Source organism: Podarcis filfolensis (genome assembly GCF_964270895.1).
Source record: "Podarcis filfolensis genome assembly, chromosome: 5".
NCBI classification, from domain to species: domain Eukaryota; kingdom Metazoa; phylum Chordata; class Lepidosauria; order Squamata; family Lacertidae; genus Podarcis; species Podarcis filfolensis.
Window position 1 is genome coordinate 54,650,073 of NC_139608.1, and position 19,497 is coordinate 54,669,569.

The following is a 19,497-nucleotide window of genomic DNA, read 5'->3' on the forward strand; positions in this document are numbered from 1 at the left end:
TGATTTCTGTGAAACCATTCATACGTGCAAATAAAGCAAATACATATTAATCTGCATGTCTTTAAGAAGACTGTAAATGGATTCTCTTTATTTCAGACTTTGGGCTGGGCTGGGGAGTTACAAAGAAAGTATATTTATTCTCTGAATATTTGTGTTTTCTTTCTTTCATTCTGTAAAGGAGTCTGAGAAAACTTTCAAATTCACATAATAGAAATCCTGTAAACATAAATGAATAACATAAAATAACACCATCCTCCGGAGCCAAGCTAGTCAACATAAATAAAAGAAGAATCATTCCTGTTAAGGATGCACTGAAATATATTTTTAAAAATATAAAAAAGGCTGAAAGATGGGGCTTTAGCATCTGTTGTTTGAAAAGTAACTGCTAAAGATATCAAATGGATGGGTGGGATTTTTTTTTCAGACTTCCAAGATCCCCAGATATCAGGGGGATATCATCTGAGGGATGCAAAGGGGGAAAGGGAAAGGAAGCTGGTATGTCAATCACACCAGCAAATCACCAGCAGTGTGCATGCTTTAATCCATTAATGGGGGATTTATCTGTGATCATAAAAGCAGGTTAGTCAGCCTGGAAGCGTGTAGGTGGGAGGGGGAGAGAGAGAGCGTGGAGAGAGCAAGAGAGAGACAGAGGAAAAGAGGTAAAGAGAATAAATACACTGGTTGAATTGCTGGGAAGCTTTAGGACCAATAATCAGGGATCTCGGACGAACTGCTCCTGTGAACATCCTCCTTTCTTTAGAAGGAGACTGTGGCTTGGTGCTGCTGAGATACATATTTTTTTAAACCCTCCTCATAGTTTGATAGGCATTCCCAATGCTTTTTGTGCATGTCTCTAAAAAGCGTTGACGTGGAAAGAAGCAGCAGCAGTAGCAGCAGCAGCAGCAGAGAGGAAAAAAACTGCAGCTCTTCTAAAAATACTGAGGGCATGCAGGAGTGTGAGCAGGTTGGGGAGGAGGAGGAGGGTGTGAGAGTGCCTCACACCATGTTTTCTGGATGCCAGCTGGGTGCAGTTTTGGAAATGTTCCTCCTGTGAATGGAGGCACCATGAACATTTGGGAAGTGATCCTGGCTTTCTTGATTGTGGTACTCATCCTTGTCTCACTGCTGTCCAACGTGCTGGTGCTGATCTGCTTTCTGTACAGCGCAGATATCCGCAAGCAAGTCCCAGGATTGTTTATCCTCAACCTGACCTTCTGCAACTTGTTGATGACTGTTTTGAACATGCCCCTGACCCTGGCTGGGATCATTTACAAGAAGCCGCCTGGAGGAGACCAGCTCTGCCACATCGTGGGTTTTTTAGAGACTTTCTTGACCACCAGCTCCATGCTGAGCATGGCAGCTCTAAGCATAGACAGGTGGATAGCGGTGGTGTTTCCTCTCAACTACCATTCCAAGATGCGCTACAAAGATGCTGCTCTCATACTGAGCTATACATGGTTGCATTCAGTGTCTTTTCCTATAGTGGCAACTTCTCTTTCTTGGGTGGGTTTCCATCACCTTTATGCCTCCTGCACCCTCTACAACAAGAAACTGGAGGACAGGACACAGTTTGTGGTTTTCACAGGGGTCTTTCATTCTCTCAGCTTCCTCCTCTCCCTCGTAGTCTTGTGTTTCACATATCTAAAAGTGCTGAAGGTGGCACGCTTTCACTGTAAAAGGATTGACGTGATCACTATGCAGACCCTCGTGCTGCTGGTGGACATCCATCCCAGGTAAGGAGATACCTGTGTCCTTGACTGCCAAGGGCACACACTTCTGAGGATACCTGCGGAGAGGCAAAATTATGTTCATTATCAGACTCAATTGCCATCCATCTGTAATTCTTTTTTTTTTAATGTAGCACTTGCCTAATTCTAATCTGCATGCTTATATTCTCAGGTCTCTTTGTAGCTACAAAATTAATTGCCAATTATATCCTGCAAAGAGCAAAATATGTCATCTAGGAATCCTTGGATGAATTTGAGGGCTATAGTGGAATCAAAAGGTTTGCATGTGCATACATTTCCTTTCAGGTAGTGTGCTTGAATCTTTGCTGTTTTCACTTACCATGAACAGATTCATCATGCCTGTTCATTAAAGTTAATCAGGAATGTCCATGGGTGTTTGATGAACTGGTTCAGGCTGAAATTCCTTGTGTTCCTTAAAACTGCAGTGGGGAGATAGCACACTGAATACCATTCTGCTTTCTGTGACTTTGTGAATGTCACTTTGGAGTCAATAACTTTATTTTCCTTGAAGGAAGGATGCTCAGACAAATAATATTTCCAAAAGAAGCATGAGCAACCAACTAGGTACAAATACATCCAAAATAGCATTGAGATTCAGATTAGAACTGACAAGCAAAGGAGACTCGAGACTTGTTCGACAGACCTTAAATCAACCCATATTTTCTAGGTATGGGAGTCTCAAGACAAGGGAGGGGAGAGGAAGCAAGCAATGACTAGGATGGGGAGGGATAACTAGGGGGAGGTACAAAAGGGAATGTCACAGAGAATGAAGAATAAATATAACCAGGGGATCTTTGTAGTGGAGGTTTAGATATCAGATGTGAGAAGATTTGACAGGTGGAATATCATCTGACTGACTTTGCTAGAGTAGATTTTGCTTGTGGGAGATGAAGGTACAATGAGTTTGTTGGGATTTTCAGTTGGGGGAGAAAAAAGAAGGGAGAAGTGTAACCAAGTATGTGACAGGGAGAAAAAAGGATTCTGGTGTGAGTGGGAATGCATGGATGTCTTGGGTGGGGGGACCTCACCGGAAGAATATAGGAAAGAGAGATGGTATAATGAAGGTCCCAGCTACGCAGCTACTCATAATTTTTCTCTCTGTCTCCCCCACCCCCCTCTCTGTATCTATACATTGATGAGGCAATAGTAATGCGTTGCGGTGGCTTCCTAAAAAGGCTGAGGTAAATTTCGATAATTTAGAACCTGTGGAAGACAGGAACAAAGTAATGTAGCTGCCTATCTTTTCCCTTCACTGTGAGTAATAGCAGCTGGTCAAGGGAGAGGAGGCAGGGAGGCAAGGACTTGATGGGGATATATATAATTTTGCATGCTATTTTCTTTTCTTTTTATTTCATTAAATTTACATACCACTTGATTGTACAAAAAAAAAACCCCTCAAAGCAGTGCACAATAAGTTGAAACTATCACTAAAAAAGAATACAGCTATAATTTGAAGCATACAGAAAGTTAAAACCAGAATACAGTAGTCTATTTTTTAAAAATAAACTCATACAAACTTTTGAAACATCTGAATAAGCTTGCCTAAATAAGAATTTCTTCAGCAGGCATTGAAAAGGATACAATGAAGGTATAGAGAAAGTGAATAGAGATAAGTATTTATCCTTATTTCATAATACTAGAACCCAGGGTCATCCACTGAACAAGAATTATGGGAGATTTGGCATGGACAGATGGAAGTACTTCTTCAACTAGCACATGGTTAAACTATCACATGAAGTAGGCAAGTCCACTAACTTAGATTTGCTTTAAAGGGGGATTCAGCAAAGTGATGGAGGATAAAGCTACCAAGGGCTACTAGTCATAATGGCTATATTATCATATCTCTGGATACCAGGAGCTGGTAATCAGGAGTGCGCAGACAGCAACTGTGCTCATTTTCAACTTTGGGCTACTGAAGGGCATCTGGCTGCCATCTGTTAAAAAACAGAATGCTGAACCAGAGAGGCTTTTGATCTGATCTAGCAGGATTCTTCATGTTCATATATAAAAATAATATTAATAATGGAATCAGTGTGGTCTCAAGAAAGTAAAAAAAAAGGGGGGAAGTGCACAGTCAGATGAAAGAAATAGAAGGTAATAGTATTCATATAACACTTTAGAGCTCAAAAGTCTTCAAAACATTACTTCATAACCTTAATATCAGCCTAGTAAGGCAGACCAGCATAATCACCCCCATATCCCCTGGTTGTGTGGAAGTGGTTTACCTAAGTCTGAGTACAGTGGTACCTCTGGTTAAGAACTTAATTTGTTCTGGAGGTCTGTTCTTAACCTGAAACCATTCTTAACCTGAGGTACCACTTTAGCTAATGGGGCCTTCCACTGCTGCCGCGCCGCCGCCGCATGATTTCTGTTCTCATCCTGAGGTAAAGTTCTCAACCCGAGGTACTACTTCCGGGTTAGCAGAGTCTGTAACCTGAAGTGTCTGTAACCCGAGGTACCACTGTAGTGAGTTTGTGGCAGAGGTGAGATGCAAACTGGGAGTTGCCTTATCCATATCCCAATATCTTATGGCTCATCTATGCATGGCATTGCAGACCAGTGAATGGATTCAAATTTACTTGGAAATAGCTGTGGGGGCTTAAAAGGGCAGAGGTGAGGTACAAACTCTGTAGCACAGCAGGGGGTAGTTGTACCCATCCCTTCAGGGTCATTTCTCCAGTTTAAATCACTATTAGCCTCACTGAGGGAGAGGGAATGAAAGCTACAAATTAATATGAGCACCTGTCTTCACTGTGGCTAAAAGCAGTTGCCAATTTAAATCAGGACAATAGCATGTTTCAACTAACCATAGGACAAACTGCAATTTGCCTGGATTCAGAAATAGCACATAGGTGCAGCTAGTCTAAAGTAGAAGTGTAAGCTTCTAAATCCGCCCCCTCTGGTTGCACTAGAGGAAGAGAGGAGCTTATTTTTTAGTAAATGCATATCAGATTGTACTTTTTAAAGAGCTGATATCGAATATATATCAAATATCAGGTACCACTGATATTTGACATATATTTCATTTAGCTTGAAAATAAAACTGGGTGTTCTGTGACCAGTCAGTATCAAAACAGCAAATGGATAGAGCAAAGTGATAAATAATCAAGTCTCTGAAAAACCAAATCATTCATTATGCTAATTTCCTAGTGGATCTTATTTTTACATGGATAATGGGAGTTTATTTTTGAAGTGTAGCATTCAGCTCAAAGTGTGACTTCTGGTAACCATGGTTAATTCCAGGTGTTATAAATTTTATATTCCTTCTCTTGTTAATATGAGAGGCTAATATGCACTATATCACCGTAAATGTCCTTAATTATAGTCTTTCTGTAATACCAGACTCCCTGCATACCACCTAAGGTAAGTTGTAAATCCTTCCCAAAAGTCGTTTTTATAAAGGAAACATTGACCAAATTTGTGCAGCCAGAATGAATGATGTTATGCCAGATGTCAGGATATGTCTCCCCCTGCCCCGCCTCCAGAATTGGTTGTACATCATGGTGCAAAGTCATTTACAAGCCTTTTGTTTAGGGCTATGCAGCAACCGGCAGTTGAGCAATGTTAAGTAGGAAGATGCCTTATGGTGCCTTAAATTGGAATGGTCAAAGGAGTTCCGTTCAGTATGACTGGGAGGCATATGGAAGGACTCAGGCAGCTCTAGGTTCACTCATCACTTCTGTCTCCCACTCTTTGGTTTATGATCAGAGGGAAATGGAAGAAAACTGATCCTTCTGACTTTCCAAACTCAGATCTCTCTCACTTGTAGCTTTGCAGCTAAGCTCGACGGCATCACCTTATCAAAAACTCCTATATCAACCCTTTCCAGCCTAGTGCCCATCAGACATTAGGGACTACAACTCCCATCATCCCTGCCCAGTGGCCACGCTGGTTGGGGCTGATGGGTGTTGGAGCCCAAAACATATAGAAGGCACCAGATGAGTGAAGCCTTACTTATGGTCTTCCTCAGCCATAGCATGGGGTCTTTAGTGATCACATTAAGGATAAGCAGGTTAGTTGTCCTCTGAATGCATGACTCCATAGCCCACGCTGCATAAAAGTCAACAAAGCCACAGTGCTCATCAGTGTGTATGGGCCCACAAGTCTTAGATGATTATGCCCTTATTTTTGCTTTCCAATACTCACTTCATCAAGCTAGCAAGTTTGGACAGGTGGGGTTTAAATGGACTTGGGTTGTCTCCAGTGCTTTTTCCCCCTTTTTTAAAAAAAGTTTAGGGGTACTCTCATTTTCCTACTCATATTGAAATACTGCTCCTCAATGAGGCCAAACTTAGATTCACAAAATGTTTAGGGGTATGTGTACCCCCAGAAAAAAGCACTAGTTGTCTTCACCTTCCACCCCCCCTCCACGTAATGAAGCTTAAATCAAAGCTGATCAGTAGGACTAACCTTTTTTGTTATGTGGTGGCATAAATGCCTTTGAAATCCGTATGTTTTTCATCACCAATCATATTTCACAGCATTTCCATGCCTCTTAGGCACATTTTCGGTCCACACCTCGAAGGGAAGTGAGAACAAAGTATATAAATGAGATAACTGAGAAATAAAAAAACCCTTATGGATTTAGGTTTTGCAAAGGTTGGATTGGATCATTGACATTTCGCTGTATACTACAGACTTCCTTCTCCATATGATTTGGGAGGCGTTCAATAACACTATCTAAAGTTTGTTCAAACGGGAGCTTTGATTTCACAGGAACATGCAGACACAGAACTGTATAGACAGCTAATTATAAGGATTATACATAAGGAGCACCATGAATTCAGATAAACATGGTTTTGAACAGTAGAAGTTCTGCGGTATTTAAATAAAGCAATAGTTTGAATCTATTAGATTTGCATCTGAGCAAAATCTGACGGTGTGAGGAAGCCCACTTGTGAGGGTCCTCCATGAGTGGTGGGCATCTACTTCCCCTGGAATTTGTTTCCATCTGGTCTTTTACACACACACACACACACACACACACACACAATCTTATGGAGTAACTCAATTTGGCTAAACTGTTAGATTTTGCATTTTCTTTCTTCTTTTTTCAAAGAAATCTAAGCAGGAGAAACTGTTTGAGCTAGACTTTACCTACCTTCTTACTTACCCTTTGCCCCTGCAGATGCTTTGTACCCCAACACTAAGGGGACAACTTAGGGGTGGGTAGAAAGAATGGAAGAAAGCAGGAGATAGCTTTTCCAAGCCTTCAGAATGGTTCAAGGATAAAAGATCCTGGGCTCTTCCAATTTGTCTGGAAGAGAACTTGGGTTGAAAAGCAGCGAGCTTCAGAGAAGGGCTGTGGCTCAATAGTAGAGGACATGTTTTGCTTATGAATAGATCCTAGGTTCAATTTCGTGATGTGTCTGTATAGGGTTGGGAAAGTCTGTTACCTGAAAGCTTCTTTCCATGGATATCTTGGTTGGCCACTGTAAGAACAGAGTGCTGGACTAAATGGGTCTTTGGACTGATCCAGCAGGTTCTTGTTATGTTCCTGCGTTCTTATTTATTTATTTATTTATTTATTTTATTTCTTACCATCCTTAACCATAAGATCCCAGAGCAGGTTACAAAAATAAAATATATCATTATAAAAGAAATAATGAAGTAAAACTGTTACAAAACAAGAAAAGTATAGAAACAATTAAAAACAGTTCCATACAAAAGTAAATAAATAAATAATCTATATGTAAGAATAATAATAAATAATAAGCAAGCAAGCAAGCAAACAAAATAATCCATATGTATAAACAAGCAAAAATAGTTCCAATGCAGCTGTAAAGATTACTTTATAAAACTTCATTAGGTGGCCAGAGAATTTATGCTGGAGATGTAATGCTAGAGCTGCGTACGAAACTCAGAATTTTCTTGATAGAAGTAGTTCATGAAACAGAAGCAATTACTCGTTATCTCCTGCGAATGAACTTTCTAGCTGGCCAAATGAGAAGTTGAGGATTTAGTTTTACCAGAAGACAGAGAACTAAATTCATTCATGATATGAAACAGAGAACTAACAGTTGATCTGAACGCTGTGAAAATGCTTTTTTAAAAAAATGTTTTGAAAAATACATTGAATTTTCCATAGCTCACTTTCGCCATCTAGTGTCACATTTGTACACTGCACTTTACAACACATCTAAGATGTTGTATTTGCTGCTGTGTAGCTGAGTCCTGGGTCTGAGGCACTTGCCCAGAGGCACCAATGAAAGCCTTCATGGGTGTGGCTCCTGTGTTAAACAATCTCTCATACATAAAAGCTAGCTGAAGACACAGCAGCCACATGCAGACTTTACCATGTATATACTCACTTTTGTTCAACGAGGCACTTTCATTACACCTGATGAAATTCTTTGTGCTACGCAACTATGAAAGGCACAGGAGCCTTGTCTTGCTTTCCACCAGCAGTTTACAAGCTGTCTTAAAGGGCAGGCCCACAGAGAGCACATTACAGTAGTTCTAACTGGGTGTTGAAGCCAATTGCACAGTATTTAAACATGTTATGCCCGGCCGCTAAGAGTTATTGCGAGGAAAACACCTGCAAAGACTTGGCTATCCAATTAACACTTGTGTGGTTTTCTTTTTCTTTTTCTAGTTATGTTTACGGCACTGCCAAAATACAGGCATTTTGTGCAGCTTGAGCAGAGCAAAAGGAAAGAAATGTCACATATTAACAAGATTATGTTCTCTAGCCAGTCTAAGGAGCAAAACATGGATGCTAATTGCCATGATCTTGTAACCTCCTTCTTGAACTAACTTCATTTATCGGAGTTTTCAGTGTGCTCCGGCTAGCCAAGTGACCTCAGCTGCCACAACAGCTCTTCTGTATTTTGTACTTCCTATTTTAGACAGAAAAAAAGAAATCTGTGGCCATCTCAAAGGTTCGTTTTATTTTTGTTACACAAACCTATTGGTCCAAGAGATGATAGCATCTTAAACTATTCCAGGCCTAAAAAGGAAAGTCTATGAACCTTACCCCCCTTTGCACATTTACGCAGCATAGATTTCAAGGAGATACAGGAAAAAATGAAAATGGTTGCATCGCTCTTTAGAGAGGTGCAGAACAACCCTAACCCCTGATCTGTGCGGCTGCTTGGAGTTAGTTGAGGGCACCTTCACAGTGTTCTACTGGTGTAGGGATGGGAGCTGCTGCACTCACTAAAAGTGCATTGGAGATCATGCAATCTCTGGTCTTTCTCATAAGAAGTCATAAGCCTGCTGGATCAGGCATAGGTTGGCATGGCATTGAGGACAGGATTGGTTCATCATTCCACAAAACCCACATTGATGGGTCCGCTAGGCTTGCACCACCCCAAACCCGTTCCATTGGAGTTGGCCAGTGCTGAACCTTGCCAAAGGTAAAAGTAAAGGGACCCCCGACCATTAGGTCCAGTCGTGACCGACTCTGGGGTTGCGGTGCTCATCTTGCTTTATTGGCCGAGGGAGCCGGTGTACAGCTTTAGGGTCATGTGGCCAGCATGACTAAGCCACTTCTGGAGAACCAGAGCAGTGCACGGAAACGCCATTTACCTTCCCGCCAGAGACCAATTTATTTACTTGCACTTTGACGTGCTTTTGAACTGCTAGGTTGGCAGGAGCAGGGACCAGGCAACGGGAGCTCACCCCGTCGCGGGGATTCGAACCGCCGACCTTCTGATTGGCAAGTCCTAGGCTCTGTGGTTTAACCCACAGCGCCACCCACGTTCCATTGGAGTTGGCCAGTGCTGAACCTTGCCAAAACGTATGCCAAAAAAGCAAGGTCTCACTGGGCGACCAAGGTGCAGATTCCAACCAGGTAGATACCCCAAACCAAGCATGGAGGTACCAATCAAGTTGAGAGGGAAAACAAATCCTTTCTTGCCCTGACAACCGGCAACCCAAAATTGTTCTGGGAAGGCTCTAGCTCGAGGGGAGGTAAGCTCTCAAGGGAACATGGCCCTGAGCACCCGAGGAAGCAGCCTTATGTAGTCTTTCCCTTCCTTTTGCAAGGGCTCATGGGACAGCTATTTTTCCCATGAGTCCATTGCATGGGCAAGATACTCGCAAATAAGGCAGCTTGGCAAGATCTATGCTTAGATTCCTCAGAATATGAACCACTATATCCTATATGAACCGCCCAGTCCATATTGCAGGCACACATGTGCTTTGAACAAATATTTTTCCTATGGACAAAATAGTAAATAGCGAACCAAATCATCTATGCAGGCATGTCCCTTCCAGGAGCAATATATACATGTTTACAGGAGTCATATTCTGAAACAGGTAACGCCTGGGTCATCTGCTCTTAAACCTGGCCCAAGCATTCATAATTTACCCAAAATTAACAGGTCTGTTCCAGCTCATTCCAAGAAAAGCTACGTCAATCAGGCAAAATGTGATCTGTTAAATTATCTATTGCATGGAGACTGGCTTGGGAATAATAAGCATAGCATATATTTTTTTCTACCTCTTTCCATCAATGTGCATCATCAATGTGCATCATCAGTCATGTAGACATTTCTTGATTTAATCAGCGGAGTAAGATTTTGGCCCTACACATTGCCCAGACATATGTTGCAAGTGTCCACAGTCTTCCTGCAAACCTACTCAAAATGTACTGAGATCCAATTCTGAAAGGAGCAGCTCGGGGGCAGCAATCTATTATGACATCACACCTAAAGAAATGACTAATGTAATATGTGTGACTGATTTAAAGAGTTGCATTTAACCCTATTTAAATGTCAAAGGCAACCTGAACTAAGAGGCTTGTATCTCTTCAGCTACCTTTCTACTCTGCGTACAGAAATAGCACTGATTTCAGCCAAGTGTTTTATCAGGACATCGTGGCTATTTTAAGACCCTAATAGCTTTTCACATGGCTGAAAACAGCCCAGAATTGGCTCAACTCTGGACCACCTCAGGCCAATTGCATGCCATGTATATTCAATATTCCTGCACCAAATGTAGCAACATAGAAATCATATACACTATTCAATCTCCAAGGTGTTTTTGCCCCTCATGGCTCTTCAAATAACATCCCAAAGAAAGAAGTCAGACATGGTAGTGTTCATTTAGCAATTATTAACAGAAATATTAAATGAAAGCATTAAAAAACCCAGTTCATTTGGACAGCACAATAATATATGATCATTTATTATTTAAGTATTCAAAATTCACAGTGCTCTGCTCACAGCCAAGTCTCTTCTTTTGTCAGGCCTGTGCAATTTCTAACCTATCAACCTGGCCACGGCCTTCCAGATATGTATGACAGCCTGAGGGGAGCTGGATAAATGTTCAGATTTTGCAGACTGCAAAGCAAGCATGTAGGCAAGGACAGCACAAAATACGGCTGGTTGGGGTTATGGTCTCCACATCTTTAACCCCTAAACCTCATTCAATACTTTGCGTTAAGGTCAAAATTCATGTGACGTTAAATGTGTGTGAGTTTTTAAAGTGCATGTTTTTATTCTTTAAATAGCAGTCATGAGATGAGGGGAGGAGAACCACAGTATGTAGGCCAGGTCGATTTATCCCTTTCCCTCGATGCTAAGGTACCGTCATTGCATACCCTCCAACATTCCTCGGATGAAAACAGGGACATTTCTCCCTCATTCCTGCAACTGACCCTCCTCAACCCCCCATTTTTTCTCTCCCCCACCTTACAGAGCATTTCCACCACCACCACACCAGTGGGAAACAACACACCACCCCGAGAAAACCCCTTAATCCCGTTTTATTATTATTATTATTTTATCCTATGGTAGATTTACAAAAAGAAAAACACATACCAATAAATAATTTTTAGAAAGGGGAAAGTTTACAAAGGATTTTTAAAAAAATAAATAGATGAATAAATAAAGACTCCTTGTGCTACACTTCCCTTTCTTCCTGCCCAGGGCAAACCTGCTCTCTGCCTGTACCTCAGAGCTGGCGGAGCAAGATGATCGGGCGCCTGGGGCGGCATGCGTGCCCTGCACCCAGGGGTGGGGCCAGCCGGGGCAGGACACCCTGCAGGGCCTCCGAGGAGTCTGCCTGCCTCCTCCTGGCTACCCTACAGCTGACAAGGAGGCAGCAGGCGGACCGTTTGGGGCAGCATGGAGCCTGCAGGTGCCCAAGCCACTGCATCACTTCCAGGAGAGACGTGTGGCTTGGGTGCGCTGCAGGCCCCGTGGTGAGTGCTGCCCGGCATTTTGTCACCCCCCTCAGTGGTGACACCTGGGGTGACCCGCCCCCACCGCACCCCATTCCTATGGTCCTATGAGCTGTCCAAGAGAGAAGGTGGGCAGCTTGTAGCCGCCACTTCTGCTGCCACTGGCTCATCCTTCTCTTTGAGCTTGGAGGTGGCACTGGAAGGGGGAATAGGGACATTCCATGGTCAAATCAGAAGCCAGGATGCCTTTCATGATTCCGGGATTGTCCCTGGAAAATAAGGACACATGGAGGGTATGCCAATTCCCCCTCATACCAATTAAAGAAGTTACTAGCCCTGGGAAGGAAGCATCTCTTGTCACCAGTACCGAATTTAGATACTTTTTCTGTTGGATTAAGCCAAGTTAATTTTGAAAGTCCACTATGCAATGCCCAGTGCCAAACTTCTTGTGGCATCCTTCTATCTGGATCTCGAGCTCCCCGGCTGAAATTCTTTGAGTTACATCAGATTCAGATTTCAAAACTCTTTCACCTATGTTTTTAACTGAATTACAACTATAAGAATGTATTAATAATGTTCCAAAATATGATCTTTTCCTTAGTATGTCAAATGTTCGGTTTACTTACTAGAAGCCTGCTTATTGAAAAGGTATAGTTTGAAAGCATTGCTTTATATTAAGAGATGAATATGCTACTGCTCAAAAGGTTCTTCTATCTGAGTTAGGTGAAAATTTTCCCCAAACTACGTAATTCTACAAAAGGGCTTGTATCAATGCATTTTCTATGTCCCAGCTGAGTGTCACATTTTAAAAGAGCATTGAATTCCTCTAATCTAAAGCAAATAATCATTTCACTACAAATCCATGAGGCTACTTGCCATAGTAGTTGGCAACGTTAGGCCCCAATCCATCACAAAGGTGGATTGCCCAGGCAGGCACATTCTGTGGCCCAGTGAAAGAACTAAGGTGGGATGCAGGGTTGGGTAAAAATCAGGCCAAATCTTTATGATTATGGTAGAAACCAGAGTTGGCATGGCAGTAGGGCAAGGATCCTGTTCCTTATTCCACCAGCCATTGATAATGGAATGACACTCTGTCAGGGAGGTACCCAGGCCCTCTCCATGTGAATAACCCAGCACTGAGCCCTGGCATGGTGCAAGGCAAGCATCCAGGGTGGGGCATGCTATAGCTAATCCTCCCCTTGGGCTGCTTATGGAGGAGCCCTCTACTATGCTTACAGGCATGTCTTCTACACACACCTGCACACCCCAACCTTTCCCCCATGCAGGCCAGCAAGAGGCATTATCAGAGTTCAAGGACACATTCCAGAAAGGCAAACACATTTGGGGCACCAAGCAGGGCCAATGAATGGTGTGGCTTGGGAAGAATTCCAAGGATGAGACAGAGAAGTCTGGAGGGTTATAGTCAGCTTTCAGGCTTGGTTTTCCCCACCCCTGACTCAGCAAGGCCATGTGAGCTACTTTGCTCCCCCTCAGCCCCTTTTACTGTGTCAGCGCTCTTTGTTTTTGTGCATCTTCAGGCAAACGCCTGAGCATGGCTTCTAAGTCAAGGTGATGAAATGCTGTTTGAAATGATAATTTGCGTTCATGTTTTTATGTCAAAAAACAGTGTAAGAGAGCGATGCCTAGAAGAACAGAAGAGGCGGAGACAACGAGCAACCAAGAAGATCAGTACATTTATTGGCACTTTTATACTCTGTTTTGCGCCATATGTAATCACAAGGTAGGTTTAAGCTAGTCTTTTCTCATTTCCATCTGCAGCGCACTCCTGTTATTTGTATCAGCAGATGATTAAACTTCTGCTTGTCAAAATTATGCTAAGCATTTTTCACTGTGCTGAGAAGTGCTGCCATCTTAGGCGCCCGCATTTTATGGTCCTCACTGTGGCCAAAGATTTGTTAGTGGAAGGGATCAAATCCAGCATCCCAATGGGAAAGTCTTTGATATGGATTAAGGAGAATACAGTTAGACTCTCATCAAAGAAGATCACATAGAATTCAGAATGTTGTCCGCACATTTCCCTGGGTATGTTGTGCTGTGCGATGCAGAGCAGATGTTCTGGGACACATGGTGGCTACTTTAAATTAATGTACACAGATGTGCCAAGTTTACAGTGAGCATTTGAATGAAGGGACTGCCAGCATTTTCTGAGTCCTGGTCCTTATTAACAAAATGGCATCCTCCATGCACAAGGGGGAGATATCATCAGTTTAAAGAAACTCCAAGCTTTGCCAAAGTACAAAAACAGTCCCAAATGCCCTTAGTAGTATCAGAATCCACAGTGTATGGTGGATGGATGGACAGAAAGCTCAGTAGGAGTGGTAATGCAAGAGAATATACTTAATAGGAAAAGAGCTTACTGCATGGGTTTTCATTCAGGACCCATAGTAACTGATTACTATGAGATAGAAAAATGTATTCCCAACACATTTTTCTTAAAAAAATGCACAGAAAAGACTGTTTGGGCAATTTAATTCTGATAATATCCAAGAGCCCTTTGAATTTTGTCATTTACTATATATCTTCCATGATACACACACAGATGTTTCTTAGCCCCCTTCAGCTATAACTGGTGATACCCCTTTTTTTGCACACCACCCCAACATTTAGAAGCCATTGTGGAATAACATTTGAGGTTGCCTCTCCAGATGCATCAGTCTTATGGAAAAAGTTCACCACAAACAGGTCATATCACAGTTTTTCAGACCTGGAGCTACAAACCAGTATTGCTGTTCACAGCTTATTCCTGATTAATAAGTGCTAGAAGATGCACAGTGTCAGGGGTTCAGGAGCAGAGGGAACGGATGGCGAGGAATCGGAAGGAGAGGTTAGCGATGATAGCCGTCCGAGATCTCTAAGTCTGTCCAGCGAATCGGAGGATTCACAGAAAGGGGCTCCCGTGGGCAGAGCTGGGGGGTTACCAAGAGGGGCACCCCAGGAAGAAGGGACCAGAGGGGATTCAGAGAGCAGCAGCTGGAAATCCGGACCAGCTACTCCACCAGAGAGCAGCAGGGGGGAGGAGTTCCAGGCACCAGCGACAGGCAGCTCTCCGGCAGCAGCCACGCCTGCGTCAGAGAGCGAGGAAACGGTAGAGAGGAGGGTCGGAGACAGCGCGCGCGCGCCAAGTTCAAATGTACCAGAGGGAGGCGCAATGAGCAGCCCGGAAAGGGAGCCAGGTCCTAAAGCCCGCCGAAGGGAGGGGGAGGAATCCGAAGGGTCCGCATCCGAGGCATCCAGGAAGGAAGGAACCCCGGGGGGTGGTAGGACCCAGAGGCGAAAGGAGAGACGTAAAAGGTGGAGCAAGGCTAGGGTCTTGAACTGGTGTACAGGAGGCGGAGATTCAGATGGGACTTCGCCGATCTAGGGAATAGACGTAGAGACGCACGCTAAGATGTGGAAATGGAAACTATACTTCAATAAAGACTTTATTCCGTTCTACCGGCTAGCGTTGGTCCTTTGTGAGCCGGGACCTAGAGGCAGTCTCTGACAGTAAGTCCCATCTGACTGAAGTTTTCATCAGTTCTCTTTGACTCAAGCGGCGTGTGGGGAGCGAAGCAGGGAGGAAAGAGGACTGGTGCCTTTGGAGCTCACAAAAGTCAAGCGACATGTCTACTGAAGAGCAAATTGCTTCCCTGCGAGAAGCGGTAACGCAGCTCAGCGCAGAGATAATCGCCTCCAGGAAAAGAGAGGATGAAGCGGCTGCTGCATGCCGAGATCTCCAAGCCAGGTTGGAAGTGCTTACTAAGCAGGCACAAACGGGTTCCAGATCCGAGGGAATCGGGTTGGGAAGGACTGGAGGCAGCATTGTATCTCACTTTGATGGGAATTTGCAGCAGTACCCCAATTTCCGAGCAGACGTGCAGTTTGCGCTGAAACTGCTGGAGAAAGAGTTTAGAGATGAGCAAGAAAAAGTGGGGTTTATCTTGTCTCATTTGCATGGAGAGGCGAAAGCATGTCTGCGCAATCTGTGGAGAGATATGGACCCAGCGCTCCAGAGTTCAGCTGCATTCATTAAAGCGATGGATTCTTGCTTTCTATCGAAAATAGACATTGACATTGCCCGTAAGGACATATTTGAGCTGAGACAAGGGAAAGCCAGCGTGAGGCAGTATCACTCCCGCTTTTTTGCATTGGTCAATGCCTTGGGGTGGGACAAGGATTCCCCCCCCGTTAGAGATCTTTATTGGGAAGGATTGAACCCCCAAATCAAGGATGAGATAGCGCGGGGGGAGAGACCCAAAAGCACCCAGGAAGTGGTGGACAGATCGCTTGCAGTGGGGGTGAGGCTGGAGGACCGCCCTTGGGACAGAGGAGAAGGGCGTTGGGGACGCACACCAGCCAGAGTGCCCTCCCTCTTGCCCAGGGATGTCGCGCGTGCGCAATCAACGCCTCCGCAAGCAGGGGGGGAGGAGCCAATGGAGATCGGCGGTGCTAGAGCTCATTCAGCCACCAGAGCCTTAACACCGGGAGCAGTCAAAACAAAGCAGCCTAGAGGGAACAGGAAGTGTTACATCTGTGACAGTTCGAAGCACATGGCGAAAGAGTGTCCCCAGAGGCTCCACAAGCACACTGCAGCTTCAATGACAGTAATGGGAGCAACTCAGCAAAGTGAACCACGGCAGGGAAACGGAAGCACTGGGGGCCAGCCAGGCGAGTCAGTGAAGAAGTCCCCAGAGATTTTGAAGCCCACGGATCCCCTCCCGCCCAAACCAGTGGTGCAGCTCACCGCATCGCTCCAGCTGCCCAGTGGTCTCACTTTAGAAGTGCCGATTACGATTGACTCTGGCAGTAATGCGGACTTTATCGCACTGGAATTCCTTCAACAACACAACATAGCGCTACTGCCAGCCACACTGCCCCTGAACGTGGTCACAGTGGATGGCAGGGAACTGCTAGGGGGGCAGGTGGTGCAGCAGACACCACCTATGGTGATGCAAATTGGGAATCACCGAGAAGTCATCAGCTTCAACGTCACCCAATTGTCGGACACGCCCATAGTGTTGGGCATGAGTTGGCTGGATAGGCACAGCCCGGCATTAGCGTGGTACCAGCGGCAATTGACCTTCTGCTCTTCCTACTGCGCAGCGCACTGCATCCAGACCTGCCAGGAAGGAGAGGGGCGAGAGGATGCACCGCAGCTACACCTAGGCATGGTGCAAGCGGTGCCCAACAAGTACAAGGAGTTTTTGGAGGTCTTCTGCGAGAAGGAGGCGGACAAACTGCCCCCCCACAGACCCTATGACTGCAAGATTGATCTCCTGCCGGGGGCAACGCTGCCAACAGGGAAACTGTATTCCATGTCTGAGGACGAACTGCAGGAACTTAGGGAGTTCATAGACCACAATTTGAAGCGCGGGTTCATTCGGGAGTCGAAAGCTGTAGGGGGCAGTCCAGTATTCTTTGTGAAGAAGCGAGACACGCCCCAGAAGAGGCTTGTAGTTGACTTTCGAATTTTGAACTCGAAAACCAAGCCCTCGTCCTTCCCCATGCCCAAAATAGACGACCTGCTCGCGACGGTAAGGAAAGGACGCGTTTTCACCAAGTTGGATCTGCGAGGCGCGTACAACCTGATTCGTGTGCGGGAGGGCGACGAGTGGAAGACGGCCATGTTCACACCACTGGGCACCTACGAATACAGAGTTATGCCCTTCGGATTACAAAATGGCTCTCACTGTTTTCAAGCCTTTATGCATCACGTGTTGGCGGGACTCCTTTACAAGAAATGCGTATGCTTCCTGGACGACATCCTGATATTTTCTGAGTCGCGAGAAGCGCACGAGAGGGATGTCAGGGAAGTTCTGCGGAGACTAAAGGAGCACAGGCTGTACGCCAAGCTGGAGAAGTGCCAGTTCGACGTGACGGAGGTGGATTTCCTGGGCTATAAACTGTCGGACAAGGGGCTCGCCATGGACAGCGCCAAGGTTCGCTCAGTATTGGACTGGAAAAGCCCGCGCAATAGGAAGGAAGTCCAGCGGTTTGTCGGCTTTGCCAACTTTTATCGCAAGTTCATCAAGGGGTTCGCTATGCAAACGGCGGCCATCACTGACACGCTCAGCTCCAAGAAGAAGAAGTTTATCTGGACGGAGGAAGCGGAGCAGTCCTTTCAGAAACTCAAGCGTCTCTTCGCTTCCGAGGAGCAGCTGCTGCATGTGAATCCCAGCAGACCGATGAGGGTGGAGACGGACGCCTCAGACAGAGCCGTGGGAGCTGTACTGTTGCAACAAGACCAGCAGGGGGACTGGAGGCCGTGCGCCTTCTACTCAAGGAAGCTCAGCAAGTCGGAGCAGAATTACACCATCTGGGACAGGGAGTTGCTAGCCATCCATGCAGCGTTCAAAGCGTGGCGGCACTTCCTTATCGGAGCCAGACACACAGTGCAGGTCCGCACGGACCACAAGAATCTAGAGTACTGGCGCACGGCGAGGTTCCTGAATCAGAGGCACATTAGATGGGCAGAGTTCTTCGCGGACTTCGACTTCAAGATAGAGTACATCCCGGGTGACAACAACATCATGGCGGATGCCTTGTCCAGAAAGCCGCAATACCTCGAGGAGGAGGCACCGTCGGCAGCCAAGCACATTTTCGCACCGGAAGCGTGGGCTTGCGCCTCGGCGACCGTGGATCTGGACGCCGTACGTCGAGCGTTGCAGGAGGACCCCTTCGCGCTAGCCAAGATGGAGGAGGTGCACAAGGGCACGGTGAAGGACGACGAGTTCCAGATCAGAGACGGTTTGCTCATCCGCAAGGGAGCACTCTACGTGCCGGGGAATGACCTCCGCGCAAGGGTGCTGCAGCAGCTACACGACGCCCCCACTGCCGGGCACTTTGGCAGAGAAAAGACTGTAGAACTAGTGACCAGAGACTTTTGGTGGCCCAAGATGCGGGGGGAAGTAGCGGATTACGTCTCGAGATGCGACACCTGCCAAAGGGCCAAGTCAGTGCACAAACCGCCGGCGGGATTGCTGGAACCGTTGCAGACGCCGTCTGAGCCGTGGGAACGGGTGGCCCTGGACTTTGTCACGGATCTGCCCAGTTCGAGGGGAAAGACGGCAGTGCTTGTGGTGGTGGACATGTTTACCAAGATGGCACACTTCATTCCGTGTGCGAAGGTGGCCACGGCAGAACAGACCGCCAAACTGTTCATAGACCACGTGTTTAAGGTCCACGGTCTGCCACGATCTATTCTATCCGACCGGGGGCGGCAGTTCATCTCGAACTTCTGGCAAAAGTTGATGGGCATCCTGAACGTCAAGATCAATCTAGCGTCGGCGAGACACCCGCAGACCAACGGACAAGCGGAGAGGGTCAACGCCATCATGCAGCAGTACCTGAGATGCTACGCCAATCAGCAGCCTAACACGTGGGTGGACTACCTGCCCCTCGCAGAGTTCGCTTACAACAATACGAAGCACGTGTCGACGGGGGTGACGCCGTTCTTCGCCAACAACGGGAGGCATCCCAGAACCTTCCCAGGTTTAGAGAGAGTGGGGGAGGGGGAGCCGCAGGCAGCGGAAGAATTAGCGTCAGAGTTGCAGGAAGTCCACGAACAGCTTAGGAGGCAGTTGGAACTGGCAAAGCACGCATACAAACTGCAGGCTGACA

At 45.7% G+C, this 19,497-nt stretch overlaps 1 protein-coding gene across 1 annotated transcript in view; it reads left to right on the forward strand.

Moving 5' to 3' along the window:
* Positions 1 to 627: 627 nt before the first annotated feature.
* Positions 628 to 19,497, forward strand: part of GPR26 (G protein-coupled receptor 26) — a 30,594-nt gene continuing 11,724 nt past the window's right edge. The window contains exons 1-2 of the mRNA XM_083615023.1: positions 628 to 1,733; positions 13,505 to 13,618. Coding sequence (XP_083471149.1) covers positions 1,015 to 1,733; positions 13,505 to 13,618 — 833 coding nt within the window. The 5' untranslated portion in view covers positions 628 to 1,014. The remainder of the gene's footprint in view (positions 1,734 to 13,504; positions 13,619 to 19,497) is intronic.